This window comes from Vicugna pacos, chromosome 11 (genome assembly GCF_048564905.1).
Source record: "Vicugna pacos chromosome 11, VicPac4, whole genome shotgun sequence".
NCBI classification, from domain to species: domain Eukaryota; kingdom Metazoa; phylum Chordata; class Mammalia; order Artiodactyla; family Camelidae; genus Vicugna; species Vicugna pacos.
In genome coordinates this window covers 99,541,854-99,560,503 of record NC_132997.1, presented here as the reverse complement: position 1 = coordinate 99,560,503, position 18,650 = coordinate 99,541,854, and the positions used below count along the sequence as shown (strand labels likewise).

Below are 18,650 nucleotides of genomic sequence, written 5' to 3'. Positions count from 1 at the left end.
CCCGGCCTCAGCCTCGGAAGGTCGCAGACCCAGACGTCCGCGTGCGTCTGCCCTGAACTGCAGCTCAGCAGCTCCAGGGCTGAAAGCAGCACCTTCGCACCAGCGGTCTCCTTCCTGCTTAATTTAAGGGCGCCGTCGTGAGCTTGCTCTCAGCAACACGCTGGCTCTGGAAGGCGCACAAACCTCCCAGGTCCACCAGGTGATGTCTCAGTAACAGCTTTCATAAGCCGTCATCTGAAACGCGGGAGACTGTCCCGAACCCATAGAGCGTCTTCCGTTGCAGCTATTACTTTCGCTTTAAATTGGCGGTAAGTCTTTGTTTGGTTTTGTTTTTAAGTTGAAGAAAAATATCAGCACAAGCTGCCTGAAAGCACGAAGCTGCCTCCTGCTGCGGGTCCAGAGGGGAGGCTAAGAGAACACCCACCGTCTCCATCCCAGCCCCGTGCCGGCAGGCCCAGGGGGCTCACCACGTGCGCGGGGACGAGAACCCCAGAGTCGGCTCGTGGGACGCTGACCGAAGGGGGCCCAGGCTCTCCTCCTGGGGAGGCTGCCAGCCTGGTCCGGCAGGTGCGCTACTTCCTGGACGTGAGTGGCAGCCGGGGAGTGGGGGGCTGCGCCCCGTGGAGGCTGGGGGGTGGGCTGGGCTGGCAGCCCTCGCTCGGCTGTCCGAGAGGGATTTTTAATTTCCAAGGCCTGTCTGTGGTGAGGACTCGAGGTAGTGACGCTGTCCCCTCCTCCTCATGGTCGGACTGCCCTGCAGGACCCACGTGCCCCATGGAAAGGCACGGTGGGGCCTCATCCGGGACACGGTGGGGAGATTAACTCACCTTGTAGGGGTCTTTCCCTGACTGACTGCATGGCAGGACTTTCCAGAGGCCCCTTTGAAAGAGGTTTCGACAGAGACACGGAAACACGAGAATCCTCTTCAAGGCCCTGGAGTAGGAGGTGCAAAAAACTTCCTTCTAGCCAGCGGGTTAAAAAAATGCAGATTTTACTGCTGTCATGCAACTGGATTTCATAGCTACAAGCTAATAGCTGTGACGAAGGAATTATTAAAGTGTTAAATATTTCATTTAAAAGGGAACATTGCAGCCACTTTAAAAAGAAAACTCGGAACTCATCTGTTGAAAACCACAGTGTGTGAGATGGTGCAGGAAGGACAGCTGAGGTCCTGCATGTTTGCCCTGGGGGTCACGGCACAGGCTGGTCCTTCCCCAGCCAGGGTCCTTGAGGGGGGTGTCCCCGGGGAGCTCCCACCCAGCCTGGCAGAAAAAAGCACAAAGTCCCAAGGTTAGAGTGGGGGTGGGGGCTGCCACCCATCTGCTTGGCCATGCCTGCCGGGAGGGGAGGGCAGAAGGCCTGAGAAGGGGCAGAAAGTGTCTACACACATTGTAAACCTGAACGTGATCTTGGTTTTCTGCAGGCCCCCCTTTTCCTGAACTCGTGGTGAAATACTGCTTTCTGGAGCCGCCTTCCTTAGTCATTCTAACTGCCTCTGCCATTGACCTCCCAGGCTATAAACAGTGAGATGCACATTATACAAAGAAGCTGCATTTTTAAAATAAGTAAATAGAAAGAAGTTAGGGAGTATTAACAGAAAATAAGCTTAAATGCTATTTCATTGTGAAAGAAACAGTAAGATTTATTTCAAGAATAATGGCTTCATTAAATAACTATGTTTGGAGAAGACGGAATTCAAGATAAACAAAGCTGACCTTTGTAAGAGGTTTATGGAGAGGACCTGACTTCCCTAAAATGCTTCGTTGTGTTACAAGAGGGCTGGCTCATTAGCAAAACACAAAAACGAACAAACATACAAAACTCAACCCTACAAGATATTAATTTCTGGTTTTGAAGTTAAATGACTAACACAGTCTCAGGCGGCATCAGAACGACCCCTGTTCACACTCACCTTGTGCTTCCTTCACCCGCACAGGGCGGCTCCCCCGCGGTAACTGGGGCCTCCCTTTCCCACAGAGGGAGCCCACCTGTTGTGGCCCCAGAGAAAGGCAGCCCCCAGACTTCCAGACGGCTGGTCAGGGGGCCCGCTCAGCAGTCCCTTGGTAGAAATGCCCAGATAATTAACTTGTTACTATTCAGACTTCGGAAATGCCCCAAGATAAGAGGTCGATGGATGTGAAATTTCCCACGTTTGACGTCTTACCCCACAAAAACACAGTTCCACCTGGTTCAACTCAGCACAGTTTTGCGACTCGCCTTACAAAACGGGCCCACGGCGAGCAGCACGCTCATCTCTCGGAAGCATCCTGATGGGCGAATGGTCCCGTCCCAGCGCAGCGGGGCCTCTGGGCCACAGGCCAGGCCGGGGCTGGGCTAGCTGGGCCCATGGCGTGGGCCGGGGCAGGGCCGGAGCCTCACAGGCGGGCCCTGCGAAGAGCGGGGGCGGAGCGGGTCGGGGGGACGCTGGGACCCAGGGAGGGGCAGGGCTGGGGCCAGTCATCTCCTTGTTTCTGAACAAACTGAAATAGGTAGACCTGGTCTAAATCTCAGAGGAATGTGATGAAAAATGACATCCAGACGTTTGCTAAACATATTCACAATCTGAGATGCACAGAGAAGTCCATCCAGGAAGCGTTTATTCCACGACAAATGCACCCAGCCTGCCTCCTTCCTCCTGTGGATCCACAGCTGCCAGCAGCTCTGAGGCTCTGGGGCGCCTTCCCACGTGCCGTGGCTTCACCGGCCACGGGCACGGAGCAGAGAGAGAGCAAAGCCAGCTACCGCTGGACGGAGGGGGTGTCACCACATCCGGGGTCAGTGCCAATTAACTACGTGCTAGTGGTCGTGTTATAACCACCCACCACCTCCCTGCTTAAACCATAAAAGCCACACACCTGGTCCCTGCCCAGCAGACGTACTGAGCCAAATGAGAGAAACCTGGTGGGCACAAGCTGCGGCCCGGGGGCTCTGGCCCTGCAGCCCCCACTGCCTGTCAGCAGGCCGGCCTGCCCGGGACCCCGGCCCCCACCCTGGAACCCAGCTGGAGGGGACTCGGCCCAGTCTCAGGTGCCCACCAGCACTGCAGCGCTTCTCCGACAGGGGGCGGGCAACTGGGGTGGCTGGACAGCCTTCATCCTTATCTCAACAGCTACTTGCTGCTTGTCCTGGGTGCCCAGCCCGACCGTGGCCATGACTGTGATCGTGACCGCGACCGGCTGGCAGAGGAGGTGACCAAGCTTGGGCCCAGAGCCGGGAAGGCAGGCGGCGGGGTAAGTGTGGTCTTCAGGCACTGTGGACAGGACTGGAGGCTTTCACAAGCTCACCCCCTGCCCGCCCCCCAGGAGATCGTACAGATGCCTCCTGCCCCGGCTTCCTAATTTTTCTGCTCTGAAATTTCCTGAAGCTTAACTTTCAGTTCGCTTGTTTGACAGACTTAAAGGCAAGGAAAGCAGCTTGGCCAGCTCTTTCCTGCTCCCGCTGGCAGCGCAGCAATCCCCCAACGGCTGTAGGAGATGGACGCGCTCACCGTCTAAGATTCGCAAGCCACTGCTTTACAAACAGACCCACACCTGAGCTCCTGAAAGCGCAGAGCAAGACCCGCACCCTGCACCTGGCACGTGGGAGGTGGGCATGCGGGGCGTCTCCCACACCCTGTGTGGACGGGGGTGTGGGAGAGGGGAGACCGGGCAGGTGGGCGAGTGCTGGGCAGGGGCGGCCAGGCGTCTGTAGGGCACCACCTGGACCGCGAGGGCCCCGTTCATGACGCAGATGGTGGAGGGTTTCTGGACACGTGTAGACGTGGGGCAAAGCCCCTCCAGCTCCCACGCCTTGTCCTCGAGACGCCCTTCTGGACGTTCTGGAGACCCCACAGAAAGGAAACTTCTGGAGACGGCCCTGTGTGACCCGAGTGCCCCTGTTCAGGTTCAGTTCATCATGAGCAGAACTGTCAGAGGGTCCTCTGGTCACTCACCCGACCCTGGGTGTCAACTCGGTTATTAGCTCAGCTTTCTGGAGCTTCTTCCTGCTTCCCCTGAACACTCTACTCCATCTTCACGTTCATTTTTGCTGAAGCCACAGCCGCAATTAGAATATCATTAAACTTACCTAGTAAATTCCATTTTGAAATTCAAGACTGCTTTAGATTGACCTCGTCTAAAATCTCAGGGTCATTTTTTTCCTTAAGTGCACACACGCACACGTATGTATCTGTATGTAAATACACACTTGTTTATATTAAAACGACTATGAAAAAAATCACTATGCAAAATAACCTCTGGTATGTGTCTGGAATGACTTTAGTCGCCATAATTAAGTTCCAAACAAAAGCTTAAAAAGGAACGTCTGGGAAAACGTTTTTAGGTTATCACAGACTTTATGTGCCGTTAGCATCCTGCATGTGGACAGTAAGTTCTCAATTCATCCCTTAAGAATATAGCATCTAACTACGTAAGTTTGAGAAATTAAATTGAAAACTTAGTCAAGGAGACAGGACGCTGCTACCCGCTCGGATGTAAGTGTCACCAACTGAGTTTATGGAAGTGGCTAATTGTCCATGTACAAGCCTCATTTTCTGTGCTGTTGGCAAGCAGATAGTTTAAGTTAACAATAAGCTTATTGAAAAATTTACTGCCATTCAGATGTGTTCCTGTTTAAACCTTTCAGCCAGCCAGAGTCAGGAGTCGATCTGCATGGATCATTTTTACTGCCTTAGCCAAGAATTATGCGACCGTGTGCCAAAACTAACACAGCCACTTGGAACGCGTGGGGATGGCGAACTCGTGCTCACCGCGTGGCCACGTGCTGTCTCTGTTTAGATGATGTGAAGACACTGAGTTTGCACAGTCAATAAAGGGAGCTGTGATCTAAGTGAGAGTTCATAAGTCAAGCTCCCTGAGCGGCACACTGCGAGGCGGCCGGGTTACTGACCTTGCTGGAAAATGGGATGGTGAAGGGCCGGCACCGGGAGCTCCTCCAGGACCGCGGGCTTGTGGAAATAGGCCTCCAGCCAGGCCGCGCACTGCGTCAGGGGCTCCGTCATTCCCTCCGGGCCTCCGGGCAGCTCAGGACCAGTGGGGGCCTCCGCGGGGCTGCAAAAGGGATAACAGGACCTTAATACACCCCAAGAAGCACACGGGGAACGCCACTGCACCTGGCCGGGGGCGTCTCGACTAGCTGCATGTACCATGGGTGCTGGGACAGTAGGGGATGACGGCGGGAGCACAGGTGCGAGACGCCTGGGTGCTACTTCACCCACATTTCCACCTCCAGGCTTTCAGAGACACAGTCTTTGACACAAGGCACTTAGGAGGGAGGGCACCCTAGCAGGTGAGCCACCGCGATGTCGGTGCGATGAGCTCTTCCTGAGGCCCCCCACCCCAGCAACCCCCCCAGCACCCCTGGGGGCGGGAGCCTGAATGAAGTGGGGAGGCCACGCCCACTCGGCCCGGCCCAGCACAGGTGTGACAGGTGCGGCTGGAGTGCCCAGGGACACGGGCCTGAGCCCACCTCGGAGGAGCGGGGCCCCAGCGCGGGCAGGGCCGTGCAGGTTTGGAAATGCGCACGCACCATCCTACAAGCAGCGGGGAGCGGCCGAGACCTTTAAGCAGAGTCTCATGAGCAGTCCTGTGCTGGGGTCTGGGCCTCAGCGTTTGCAGGTCTGAGTCTCCAAGGTCCTTGCATCTTTCCAGAAATAAACTTCCCTGGATGGGATGCACAGAGGTCCCCTTTACGCCGTTTTCCACAAATGGAGTTGGGGGGTTGGGGAAGGCTGTGTAAGAGCATGACTGTGAGTGGCAGCAAGGAAGGAAGCCGGGAATGAATGGATAAAGGAGAAATGAGCCCACCGAGATGCCCAGGGAGACGGGGGCCGCTGAGGCCCAGGCCCAGCACCGCTGGCCATCCGGGCGGTCCTGCGGACAACACAGCTGAACAGAGCAGGCCCAGGGCTCCTGCAGGCTGCCGGCTTTGGCGGGGGGCGAGGAGGGGGCTGCACGGATGGGCTCACTGCACAGGCAGAGAGGGGTCTGCAGAGCCGGCAGCAGAATGGCATCCCACAGAAATGCCCATGAGATGGAAACTGTCTTGTTGCCCTGGTTTCTCTCTCCACTGGGGCGTCTACCATAGAAAGGAGGGGACTTCTCTCCTGCGCTGGCCTGAGATGTTTTCCCATCAGAGAAACTCCTGGTCACTCTCTTGCTGCTCTGCTTCCCACTTACTGAGTGACAGTGTGCTGATGGTACAAGGAAAGAAAGACGGAGAAGGGCCACGTGCTCTGCCGCCCTGCTCACGGGGTTGTGGAGAGACGGGGTGACCGAGCTCCCTCCAGACGAAGAACACGCCCAGGGAGCACTCAGGTGCCCGCGCTCAAACCGCATGTCAGCGCCCTTGACCCTGCGGGGAGTAGGACAGGGCCCGGGACGCCTCAGGACCCCAGCGTCACCACCTTGGCCTGGCACCTTCCGCAGAGCCGGGCGGGGTGGGGATGCCAGTGGATGCAGCAGCAAAGGCAGGCGACATGCAGGCCTGGGTGGTCTCCAGGGATGGGGGGTCTGCTTGGCCGTCACACGCTGTCAACAGGGCTCCCCGCGTCGGGGGCACACAGTGCAGGAGACAGAATCTTCAACTGAGGGGCTGGGGCGTCTGTGCCCACCAGCCACCTGCTTGCTTCCGGGAGTCGTGAGTCTTACTCCGACGCCCCGCTCCGCTCAGCGGTGTCGGGAAGGGCCAGGGAGCGGCGGGCGTCCTGGGGCACTGCCCACGCTGCTGGCCGCTTCCTCCGGGTCGCTAAGGGAATTGAAATGTGAGCTGTGTTTCCGAGCATTTCCCTCTCTTAAAAGGATACTTGAAGAATTTTTATAGTAGTAAAATTCATCTTAAATTGATTTTTTATGCTTGTGCTAAAGATCTCAACCTCTGATTTACTCTGTAGTTCTCCTTTTTAACTCTTTCTCTATTGGCATTAGATAACTATTCATGGGTGAAATGTAATTAAACAGCTTTGATTCCGAAGCAAGGATTTATGGTGCTACATTTAAAATGAATGGCATTAAACACACACATAAAACCAGATTTTTAAAGCCATGACACAAATTTCCATTTCTACAGTAAAATGAAATTTATTCCCTGCCCTGCCCTCTCCTGCAACCGCGCTCTGCTCGTCACTGGAAGAGCTGCGGTGTGACAGGACCACAGCATCACTCACGGCCCCTCTCATCGTGGAGGAGTTTCTCCTGTCTCCCCACCGACAAGCCCTGAAACCCCAATCATTATGGGCTCCGTGGCCCACACTTGTTTAAATCCCACATCCACGTCGTCCTTGGGAGCCTAGCGACTCACCTAGCGCTCAAATGCACACACTCGTCGCAGGGAAGCCCCGCTGTGTGGGCGCCCGCCCCCAGGACAGCTGACTGAGCGCTCCCAGCTCTGCGCCTGCCAGTCCATCCCACATCACAAGCGTGCCGGCACTTTAAGCCCACCCAGCTGGGTGGGAGACGTGGGTGCTCAGACTGCTGGGGGCCGCAGGACTCCACTGGTGGTCAAGAATCAGACTCCTCGTTGCTGAAAGAGCCCTGCTCCCCGCAGACATTCAGACACCACGTACTGGGCTTAAAGCCGTCTGATGTAAGAGAACAGGCCCCAAGTCTCCAGCCACTCCTGTCTGGCCAGCACCCTCAGTTAGGCCCAGCGGGTGGGCTGTGTGACATCTGCCGAGGGTGCTGGGCATCCCAGCGCCACTCCTCTTTCTGACCCCAGTATCTTCCCAACATCTCTCTCTTGTGAGGATGAGGGTCCTATGGTTTGGGAATGTTAACTGGTGACACTGGACGGTCACCCAAGAAGAGAGTTACAAAGGCTGGTATTCTTCTGAGACCTTCTGGAATTTGGCAGGGAGGCGCCCTGAAGGTGACCTCTGGCGAGGCTGGGAGACCGGTTTGCAAGAAAGCGCACGGGCGCTGTAACACAACCTTGAGTGTGAACAGGCACCCTGAGCCCCGGCTGCACGCCGCTCAGGCACCCGGTGGCACTCTCGGCTCCACCGGCCTCCAGGACACGGTGTGCAGGGCAGGGGTCCAGTACCCAGGGGCAGCGCGCAGGCCTCAGGCGCAGGCAGGCAGAACTGCAGGGGAGGAGGCGTGAGAAGCACCGCGTGGAGACCCCGCCGACGGGCACCGGGAAGCACAGTTGTGTCCGCTCGGCGGGACCCTGGCAGAGTCCCTGTGTCTGTGTCTGAAGGATTTACCCTGCACTTAATTACAACTCCTTGCTGAAGCTCAGATGCGTTTCTTCCAGCGGTAGGACTGAGGACAAATCACGCTACCTGCTTTCAGTAAAGGTCTTTTTGTTTTTTTAAATGAGAAAGCTGAATAAAGCCTTTGAACTCTAGATGCCACCTAAGTTTAGTGGTTTGATTCCATTCAAGCAATTACTGAGGACCCATCAGGTACAAGGCTCATCGGCAGGCAGGAGTACCAACTTGGGGTCTGTAGCCACACGGGGCAGGCGGGGAGGGCAGGGGCGGGGAAGGGAAAGCCCCGAGGTGTGGGCGCCTCTCCTGAGGGGTGTGCTCACGGAGCCCTTCCCACGCCCACTGGACTCTCCTTGTCACCCGATGACGAACAGCGAAAGGGACGGCTCCATGACACTGCCCGGTGGCCGGCGCCATTTGGGCAGCGGCGCGGTGCAGGTGTGACGGAGTTTATACAATTATTTCAACTCTCTAGACTTACATTAGGACCCAGTGTAGGAAAAGGAAAAAGTGTCGATGCCAATAGTAAGAAACACAGACCTCAAACGATACAGCTGAGTGGGCCAAAGGTGAAAAACAAGAGGTGTGTCCACGGGCGCATCGACGGACACACGGCAGGGCCAAAGGCGGAGGCACCGCTCTGCAAGGTTCGTGGGCTGTCCCACTGCTTTCTCACACCGTCCCAGAGCAACAGGTACTCCACGGAGGGAGAAAGGGAGGAGATGAATGCTCGCGTATGAAACACCAGCAACGCACCTACATTTACATACAAATGACGGATACAACCGACACTTGCACTTCAGGTCCCTGGGGCGAGAGCGCCTGCCACTGACCCATGAGCTTGCCGACTGTCACGTGTTGGTTTCACTGCCTGTTTCCAAAGACGCTTCCGCAGAGGCAGAGGCAGAGGCTCCTGTCACACACAAGAGGCCTGAGCATCGAAGGTGGCCCACCCTCCCTTCCAGGAAGCCAACAGGAGGGCGAGCTGGAGTTTCGAAGGTCGGCTCAGCAAAGCCTCACGGAGGTGTCACCACCCGGTTCACAGCAGAGACGGAAATCCTGCCCCGGGCTGCACGCCTGCCCCCCCCCCCCATGAATTCTACACTGATGATGCTACCATAGGCCACCAGTGGCTCACGTCCCAAGGTCAACGTTATGGAGAGGAAGACGCAGTTTAAAATTTAACTGGGCCCCAATTCCCTCACTTTCTGGGTGGTCACAGATCAGTTAACATTAGAGATCAGTTTTTAATGGGCGTCCCAGGCCCTCAAAATGTGGGGCTCAAATTAATGTCAGATTCAGAACCCAAACAAAACTACAGAGGAATTCACTGTCGCATTTTAAAACATGCGCCAGAAACGCAGCGAAAATTTTATGTAAATTTTCAACTCCTCTCTAAATGAAGTTCTTATTTATGAATCGTATGTTTTTCCTTTTTAAAAATAATTGATTCTTGAAAATACATCAGCTGTAATAAAACATATCTTTAAGAGACAATTCAAGCAGTACACTTGGCAGACTAGAATGCCTTAAAAAAGCCCGTCTACTTTCTCCCCTAAATGTTCCAATTGTTAAAAGGAAAACTGCATTTTATCAACACTTTAACATATCATTAAAAATCTCTAGTATTTGACAGATGAAGATAAAAACACCCCAAAACTATAGATGAATTATCAGGTCCCTAATGATTCCAAAACAATTACAGGATGCAGAGCAATCTAGTTAAATTTTATTCAAAAGCTTACTACACTTGTGTTTTCTTTTATTTTTCTATCAAGAAACCCATGAGGTTTAAGCACAATTCATTATGTATGAGACCCCACTTGCGGTGCTTGACTGTTGATTAATAGCAAAGTTTGCTGTGTGTACATTTGCAACATTAGATGCATACAATATGCTAACTTATTCTTCCACCGAAACTAATTATTTACAAAAATGACTACTTGAGACTACAATTTATTAAATGCATGCATCCAGTCTCAATTTGGCCCCCAAAGACACCCTGGAATGAAGATCTTTTACTTGATGTGACAACTTCTAGGAACGCTGTTATTAATATTGTAAATGTGGCAAATAAAGAGTTCAAATAGCCTTACGTCTGTGTTGCATTTGTTTTCACTGCCGAAGCAGTGAACAAAGGAGCTCTGGAACGCTCTGCACACATAGGAGAGGTACATTCCTCTTTCCCAGCGTAATTTAGTTTCTTACACGTAAGATGCTTGCACATCAGCAATGAAACAGTTTTAAAAAGAACTAATAGCTAACATAAAAGTGGAATAAAAGTCCTAATCAAATCACTGCTGAAGTAGATTTATTACAATTCTGTCGAGGATACATTCAGTTCATTTGTTGAAAAATCTGTAAAAATACAATATTTTTAAAGAGTCATTCCATTAGTCTCATCAAATTCTTGGTGCTCCCTCAAGAGACCCTTTCCCCCAAAGGATCTTTGGGGTTAGGTAGCTGTGTGATTCAGCAGGTCTGCTCCCTTCTCCCAGGAGAGAACGAAGAAGGAGTCAGTCCGCGAACAAGAATGGCACGTCTCAATTCTGCATACAGATTTCAAGAGGGGCATCTGGTCAGCCGAGAGTGCCTTTCAGGCTAACTCTATAACGCACCCGGTCCAGAGCAGCAGCCGCCTGCTCTGAGTGTCCGCTACAGCCTGGTCTCTCTCTGCTGGGCCACCTGGACTCCCCGCAGCTGCCACTCTGACGCGCTCAGAGACTCTCTGGCCTTGCTCTGCTCTGCTGTGGGCGTGGGAGAGACAGAGGAGTCAGACTCCTTCCTTCACCTGCCAAGATAAGAAAATCAATGTCTGTGCCCACAGGACAGGACGACAGCGCAGAAGGTCATCGCCGACTGCTCCATGCCAGTCAGACTTTGCAAGGCCGCCTAAGGGAAAAGGAGACACGGGTTTCAAACAGGGGCCCCTCTGGGACGTAAGATTTTAGGGACAGAGATGAGCCAACGTCCGTTGAGGCCCTTTGCTCTCCACCACAGGCTCGCGCTGAGAGAAGAAGGAAGCAGCAGAGAATGGGAACATCCCTGGGCACGGGGACAAGACGGGTTAAGGACGCCTGGTTCCCCACCATGCAATTTAATACCCCGACTCCCCACAGCACAGCCGAGGTCAGCCACCGCTCAGGCACCTGACTACGCAAGTCTCAGGGCAGAGCATTCCTCCGTCTCACACCTTCACCGTGCGACACGGCACTTTGGAAAGGCTGGGTCCACCAAGCTGAGGGTCAGCTGACGGAAGCGACTCAAAGTAACCCCTGTGTAACACTCCCAGCTGCTTGCTGAGGGCCTAACACGAGCCACACATACAGCTGAACACGCTTCTGTATTTGCCCCTCAGTAACCCTTGGGGGAGGCATCACTGTCTCTGCGTCCAGAAGAGGAAACCGAGGCCCGGGCTCTACGTGATGACTAATCAGCGCAGAGGGAATGGAACTGGGCTCTGAGCGAAAGTCGGCTTCGTTGCGAAGACCTTAATCTGGACCATCTCCATGGCACTGAAGTATTCGTGCTCATTTTTGGAAAGAAAAACAAATGGCCCCCCTTACCGTGAAAAGCCCACGCGCTCACATGCTCTGTTCTTGATGGTATGCGTGCTAGGTAACATCTGAATTTATTCTCTTTCACTTTTGGGTACAGTCTGTAAACTTTCCCCTTAGCTACAGGACTACAGTCTGCGCCCACTGCCCTATCACTCAAAGACAGTGGGGAGCTGAGTGTTCCACCGAGTTGTTATATGCTGGAAGCTTCCAAGCAGACAGACTAGGTGTACGCACCACAGGGTCTCAGGCTCACAAAGGCCCACCGGGCTTCACCAGTCCACACCTCTGCAGGAAGGACATGCTCCTGTTTACATGTCTCAGTGGCCAGTCCAGACCACACACAGCATTCCCGCACACAGGTAAGAGGCCTGGGTCTTGGCATGTTTCCAGCCCACCCCAGCCCCAGCCCCTGGAAGCAAAGCCCAGAGTGATGAAGGCACTGTCCCAGGTGGCTTGGCGCACCAGCAGGGCAGGCCTCGTGCCCGGGCAGGGGCGAGCCTGGGCTGCACAGAGAAGTCAGGTGGACGGGCCGCCCACGGGGCTACTCTCGGTGCCTGAATGAAGACCCTGCACTGTCCTGGGGCTGCCTCCTGGCTCTGGGGTCCCACTGGTGCTTTCTGGGTGCTGAGGATCTGCCTGCTGAACGAATTCGTAACTGAGACACGGTGGTGTCAGTGCGGCCACCACAGCACGTGTGCTGAGAAACACGTGCGCTTCAGATTTCATTTTCCCAATGAATAATTTGCTGAAAGCACTCTCTCAGGGCAGGGGGCACCCCAAAAGATCTCAAAACAGTGATGGCCACACTCCTCTGCCTCTCAGACTGCACGGCAGCCAGCGGACGGACAAGGTCGGCTCCCGCCCAGGAAGCAGGCCTGGGTCCAGCTCTGCTCACAGTGACAGGACTCACAGCAAAACCTCGACGTGTCTCAGATTCGAAGACACGAAACCAAGCGGGCTTTCCTTCATGGCACTTCCATCCCCACTCCAGAGAGAAGGCAACCAGCTGCACGCTGAGATGAAACAAAAAATGAATTTAAACAGCGAACACTGGAGGTTTGTCTTCATTCCAGGGCTGCACAGAAATCAGCTGAATTCCAGTGACGACACCACAGATCCGGACTGATTACGTTGCACCCTCAGCTCCTTCAGGGTCCGCAGCCTTCCGCGGGGAGGGGGGGGTCCCAGTGAGGAGGACACCCCCCACCTGTGACACACAGGGCCCCGGAGGGCCTCCTGCAGGCCCTGCCTTCTGACCGACGGTGGGGGAAGACCTGAGCCTGAGAAGGAGTTGGGGACACACGTGCCCCTCCATGGAGACTGGGAGTTCTGGAACGTGTGGTGAGCAAAGGAGCAGAGACTCTCGGGGGCAAAGCACATGACAGGGCGCCCGCCCCGGTGATGCCGCCTCCCACCACAGCGGTGTCTGATCCACCGTCTTCATGAAGGGACGGGGGTCCCTTCCCCTGTGCGCCCGCAGAGGAGAGCTGACACCTCTGGTACGAGCAGGGCTGAAACGGCCCCACTCCTGCCACAGTTTCCAAAAGTGGCCTCTGCCCATGGCTTCGTCACGATGCACTCCAAAAGAAATAATTATTTTTCATCTTAGCAAGGGGATATATCTCAATTTAGATGGTAAAATAACAAGTAAATGTTCTGAAGACACTACTCTTTTCTTTCCAAAAGGCATGCATTACATGAGGACTGACCTCCACGAGGGCTGACCCCTTTGACTCGGGTACCAGGCTTATTAATAAGACACCCTGCCACTCAATTAGCTGTCTTGTGAATTGGTTTGTACCGTCCTACGTAAGTAACAGATAGCTCCCCATCGTCAAACACAGTGAGGTTTTTAAAGACAAGCGCAGCTCACGACGTAAGGCAACAGTGCAGTTTCTTCTGGGAGCGGGTCTCGGTCTCAGGGGGCCTCTCCTGCGCCCCTTTATTGTTGCAGCTGGAAGACGTTAGCCGGTGAGCACGGCAGAAAACGCTGCATTTAATATCAGACGAGTGCACTGACTGTACATTAGTGGCCAAAAAAATCTTAAGCAACGATTAAATGGACAGTTAATGTAACTGTATTTTAAAACACTGAGGTCATATTTAATTTTGAATTGAAAACTCTTAAAATGAGCTTCTTGGCAAGGATGGAGAGTAATAAAACAACGTTAACTACAGAAAAAAACACTCCTAAAACTCACATTATTAAAATAAATCCTTCTTCCAGAATAGTAATATTTGCAAGATAGATTACAAGAAGCAGAAAACATTTGTACTTCTTCAGCCAGTATTGTCACTGGCACCGGAGATCGGACTTTCAGCGTGAAGGCTGACGTCATTCCGAGCTCGGAGCACAGACGCTGCTTCCCGGCGCCCTTTCTCCCGCGAGCTGGCGGCTCTCCCAGCATCTTTTGTCTCCCTTCCAGGGTGTTCAAACTTCGTGGAGCAACACCCTGAGGTCTTCCAGCAGGTCTACCAGTGGAGAACCCAATTCCGTTCACGAGGAGGGAGCGGAGTAAAGGGGCTGGGCGGAGAGGGAGGAGGAGGAATGGGCTAGAAGACGTTTAGCTGCAAAGCCAGCCAATTAAAATCCCCTTCAGGAAGCACCAATTTCAGCTCAAAGCAGGTTGGAAAGTCCAATTTTTATATGCCTCTTTCCTCCTCTTAAAAATCAATAAAGGCCCATGGGGGCTGTCACACTTGCAGGCAGGCGGGTCTGTGGACCGTAAGCTCTGTGCCTGGACCCGGCTCACAGCCCTCCCAGGGGAGCGGGGAGAGGGTGTCACAGGGTTTCCAGCAAGAGCCAAGCAGCATTTATTTACAGGACAAGGGAAGGGCCCGGCAGGAAACCATGCCGCGCTAAGCCTCGATTTGACCCATGAACCCTCCACCCTGAGCCTGAGAAGAGCAGAGGGGGAGAAAGGCCCACGGAGATGTTTCTGGTGGGAGCCTGCAGGTCCCATGCTCCCACCCCTTTGGGGCCACCCAGTCCCCAGGGCCATGCCATGGGCCTGGGCCACGTCATTCCACCGACTGCGGCCACAGGGAACCCTTAATGCTCTGGAGTTGGCCTTCTCCTCTCTGGTTCCAAGTCTCCGGCCCCTCCCACGATGGGGGCCCCTTCACTGCCCGTGGGACAATGCTACCCCCAGAGGCCCTCCCAGTGCTCCAGCCCAACTAAGTTCTCTCTGGCTTCGATCTGAGTCTCAGGCCTGAGTAATCTGGGGATCCTCTGAAAAGGATTCTCAGATGCTCAAGACAACTGTAGTTTGAGGAACTTAAAGGGAAGCCTTATATGAAAACATCTTTCAATTGTGAAATACTACAGAAGGAGCATTTTAACTTTATAAATAGTGAGATGCTTATTCCTAAAGGTTTTAATTGCAATGAGGGCATACATCGAAACATCTCACATTTCCTTGAGGTGGAGACCCGCCTGGAGGAGCGAGGTCGAGACCAGGGCTGCTTGCCTTTGCCCTGGCCCTCCCTCTCCTCCCGGGTCTGCTAGGTGACCATCCAGAGGTGCAGGTGCAAAGCCAACCTACCAGAAACGAGGACGCTACAGCAGACTTGGGTTTCACCAACGTGTTGATACTACCTTGGGATCGGCCTCTTTATTTCTGTGCAGTGAAGACAGGACCAAACGTACTCCTGCTCGGCTTTGCCAGAGCCTGTTCACTCCAGGTAACTTATCAAGGTGCCCATCACTGCCACACAGGGGACAGTGGAGGGACAGCAGCAGGGGAGGCTGGGATCCCCACCGCTCTCCCAGGAGAGACCGTTCCCACTTAACACATGGAGCGACCTCATGTGTCCCTCCCTGGCCATTTTCATGCTCAGAATGTAACTCTGGGAGTCCATCCTCCCATGGGAACCCCTGGGCTCAGGCCCTAGGCCCCAGCTCACACTGCTGCTTACAGCATCTCCTTCCTACAGCATCACCTTGCCAGCAATTACCCAGCACTTGGAACCATCACTGGGGTCACATTTGGCCCCGCACAGCACTTTCAAGATCTCCATGGTCGGCATGGCTCCCACAGGCCAAAACGGCCCGCAGCTGCCATTGTCAGGAAGGTTGCACTGGAAACAGCCATGCCCACCCCCTTCCCTGCACAACAGCAGAGCCAAGAAGCTGTGGCAGAGAGGGCCTGGCCCACAAGGCCGAAGATGTTTCCCACCCGGCCCTGTACACACGGAGGCTGTGGGCCCTGGACTAGACATACTGACCGGGGCTTCGGGCCCTGCCCGCCAGCCCCACTCACTGGGTCTCTGCAGGGTCCCTGTCGCCCACACTGGTTCTCCCACCTGTACTGCCTCCAGATTCAAATCCCGCTTCAAATCCTAACTCAGTCCCTAACAAAGTGCTGCCTCCTCTGTGAACTCAGCATCCAGCTGCCCGGCCCACACTGACCTCCGAGGCACTGCTCTGGGTGGCCAGGAAGACGTCCCCGGCATCGCGGGGCTGACGTCTGCTGAGCACCTGCGGGACCTTCCATGGGGCATCGTGCTCGGTGCTCAGGTTTCATCCTCATCACAACGCACGAGGTGAATATGTGGATCCTGGCTTTACGGATGAGGAAACCGGTGCCGAAGGGATGCGCCCACCCCAGGCCACAACACGGCTGAGGGGTGGCAGAGCAGGGACTAAGCCCAAAGCCCTGCTTAACCTGAGCACCGGCCTCTGGCACCTGGCGTAACACCTTCAGTCCAGGTGGCAGATCAACAGACATGAGCTCGGAGGGAACTCCTTCCGCAGAGAAGCGCAGGCCCGGCCACCTCGCCCGGGGCCTGCCCCGCCCGCCCTCCCCGGGCACAGGGTCCACCTGCCGGCAGCGCTCTGGTCCCATCTGGGTACAGAGCTCCCTGCACCCCTCCAGCCCGGGGGCTCTTGTTCTTTATGCCGACTTCCTTTGGTTCTCAAACTTCTCTGCCCCTCCCCCGCGATCTCATCTGAAAACCCGCAGGCCGTGGGGACAGTCCTCTCCAGGGCTGCGTGCGCCCCACCCCGTCCGTGTCCCTGCCTCAGTCTCTGGTCCTTGAGCACCTCTCAATGCTGCCCTTTCTCCCCTCGTACCCTCCGCGGCATCCTTCCCCAGCCCCTCCTCCCGCCTCGCTGTCCGGGGTTCTGCGTGGACTCTCACAGCTCCCGGGTCACTAGGCATGGGCCTGTAGGTGACAGCCGGCCTGCTGCCCCGAGGCTCCTCCCCACCCAGCGCCGGCTCTGCACGGCCTTCTGGATGTTGGTCATCCCCTCCATCGCCACGCCACGCCAAGCGCAGCTTTCTCCCTCCCATTTCCCCACCGCGGTTAACGATGGTGCTGAGATGCCCCTACCCATCACCTTGGAAACCCCTGGGAACACGGCTGGTCTTTGCTGCTTCCTACCCCCCTCGTCTCTTTTGCCTTGGGAAGCACAGGCAGCTGAGGGCACGCTCGTCAGCTGGTGGCTGGGCTGATTGGGGTGCGATCGGAGCTCAGCCCAAAGTCTTCTCGACACTTTCAAGAGACACGGCCCCTGCTTGGGTGCACAGTGTCTCCAAAAGGGCTGATGAAGTTAACCAGGAAAACAGACTGTGTCCAGGAAAGGGGGCGCATGCTTGCGTTAATCCACACTCCTCTCCTCTCCAAACGTTTTAAAGAATTAAAGAAGTTGGAACTGAAAATAAATACAACTCCGGAGCTACTGTCCCTTCTGGTACCCACGCCCCCCTCACTCCTAGTTTCTTAGGATGGAACATCTTCCCGCGAACTGGTATGTATGTGATGAAAACAAGAACTCCTATTTTCCAAGAACCAAACTAGAAACTCCGGGAGTGGTGGGGCCTGGAGCTGAACTCCTAAGCTTGGAAAAACTGCAAAGTACCCGGCTTGCCACTTTCAATTAAAAGTTTTATGGGAAAAAAGTGAAATAAAACACATACAAGAAGTGAAATAAAATCCACTAGAAATGTTGAACATATTAAGAAACAAAGGCTCAAAAAGAAACAGATGCTTTTTTTCTAAAAACAAAAACAAAGCTCTGTGATTCCTAACCAGTGTGTCCCCGCACTGCAGGGGACCGAGGGGTGCTCCCGAGGGCTGATGACCCCACAGCCCGCCCTCTTCCAAGGCAAAGGCTGTCTCCCTCATCGGTGTCTACTCCTCAGCGCATCAGTGCTTGCCACCTGCCTGCTGTTTGCAGGCCCTGTGCCAGCGGCTGAGGGGATGGAAAGAGGGGTAAATACAGCCCGACCGAGGACAGGCAGGATCTCCTCCACCAGCACAGCAGGGAGGGAGCCGCGCGCCTGGGAGAGTCCACAGGCAGGTCCCCATAGAACTCTCCTCGGCTGCACCCACATCTGGGTACAGAAGCTGCCAGCATCTGCCCAGACCGCGTCCTCGCTTCTCTCTCTGTCCCCCATCATCACACTCTGCAAACCCGCTCCCGGGGCCCCCGAACGAGCACGTGCTCAGGGGTTCTCCCAGGACCAGGCAGAGAGCACCCGCCACCCAGGACAGGCAGCCCTCAACGCAGTGACGAAGCCAAGGCCTGCTGCCGCCTTCCCATCTCACCTCCAGGCCCACCTCCACGGCAGCCGGAAGCTGAGTCACAGCTGGAGATCCCTGTCTTTGTCCTGAATGCGTTTATTAACAGCAGCATAAAGACTGTCACTTTTAGAAGAATGTGCCTGGTTCCCTTAGCCCCAGACCCCAGTGCCACCTGATGTCTGTTTCTGCTGCTTCAGACGTTAAGTCTGAAGAGCCACCAATCTTCTCAGGGACTTAAATAAACTCCAGAAGCCGGAGGAGCGACTTTCTTCATAACCGACGTTAAGAAGCGGCGGAAGCCAGGGCGATGGAAGGTTGCCGAGCACATCTGGCCCTGAGCGTGGTCTTCAGCTCAA

At 54.8% G+C, this 18,650-nt stretch overlaps 1 protein-coding gene across 3 annotated transcripts in view; it reads right to left on the bottom strand.

Annotated features, from left to right (window-relative positions):
* Positions 1-18,650, bottom strand: part of MGMT (O-6-methylguanine-DNA methyltransferase) — a 235,155-nt gene that overhangs the window by 30,573 nt on the left and 185,932 nt on the right. For all 3 annotated transcript variants that reach the window (XM_072972119.1, XM_072972120.1, XM_072972118.1), the window contains one exon: positions 4,888-5,048. In XM_072972119.1, coding sequence (XP_072828220.1) covers positions 4,888-5,048 — 161 coding nt within the window. The remainder of the gene's footprint in view (positions 1-4,887; positions 5,049-18,650) is intronic.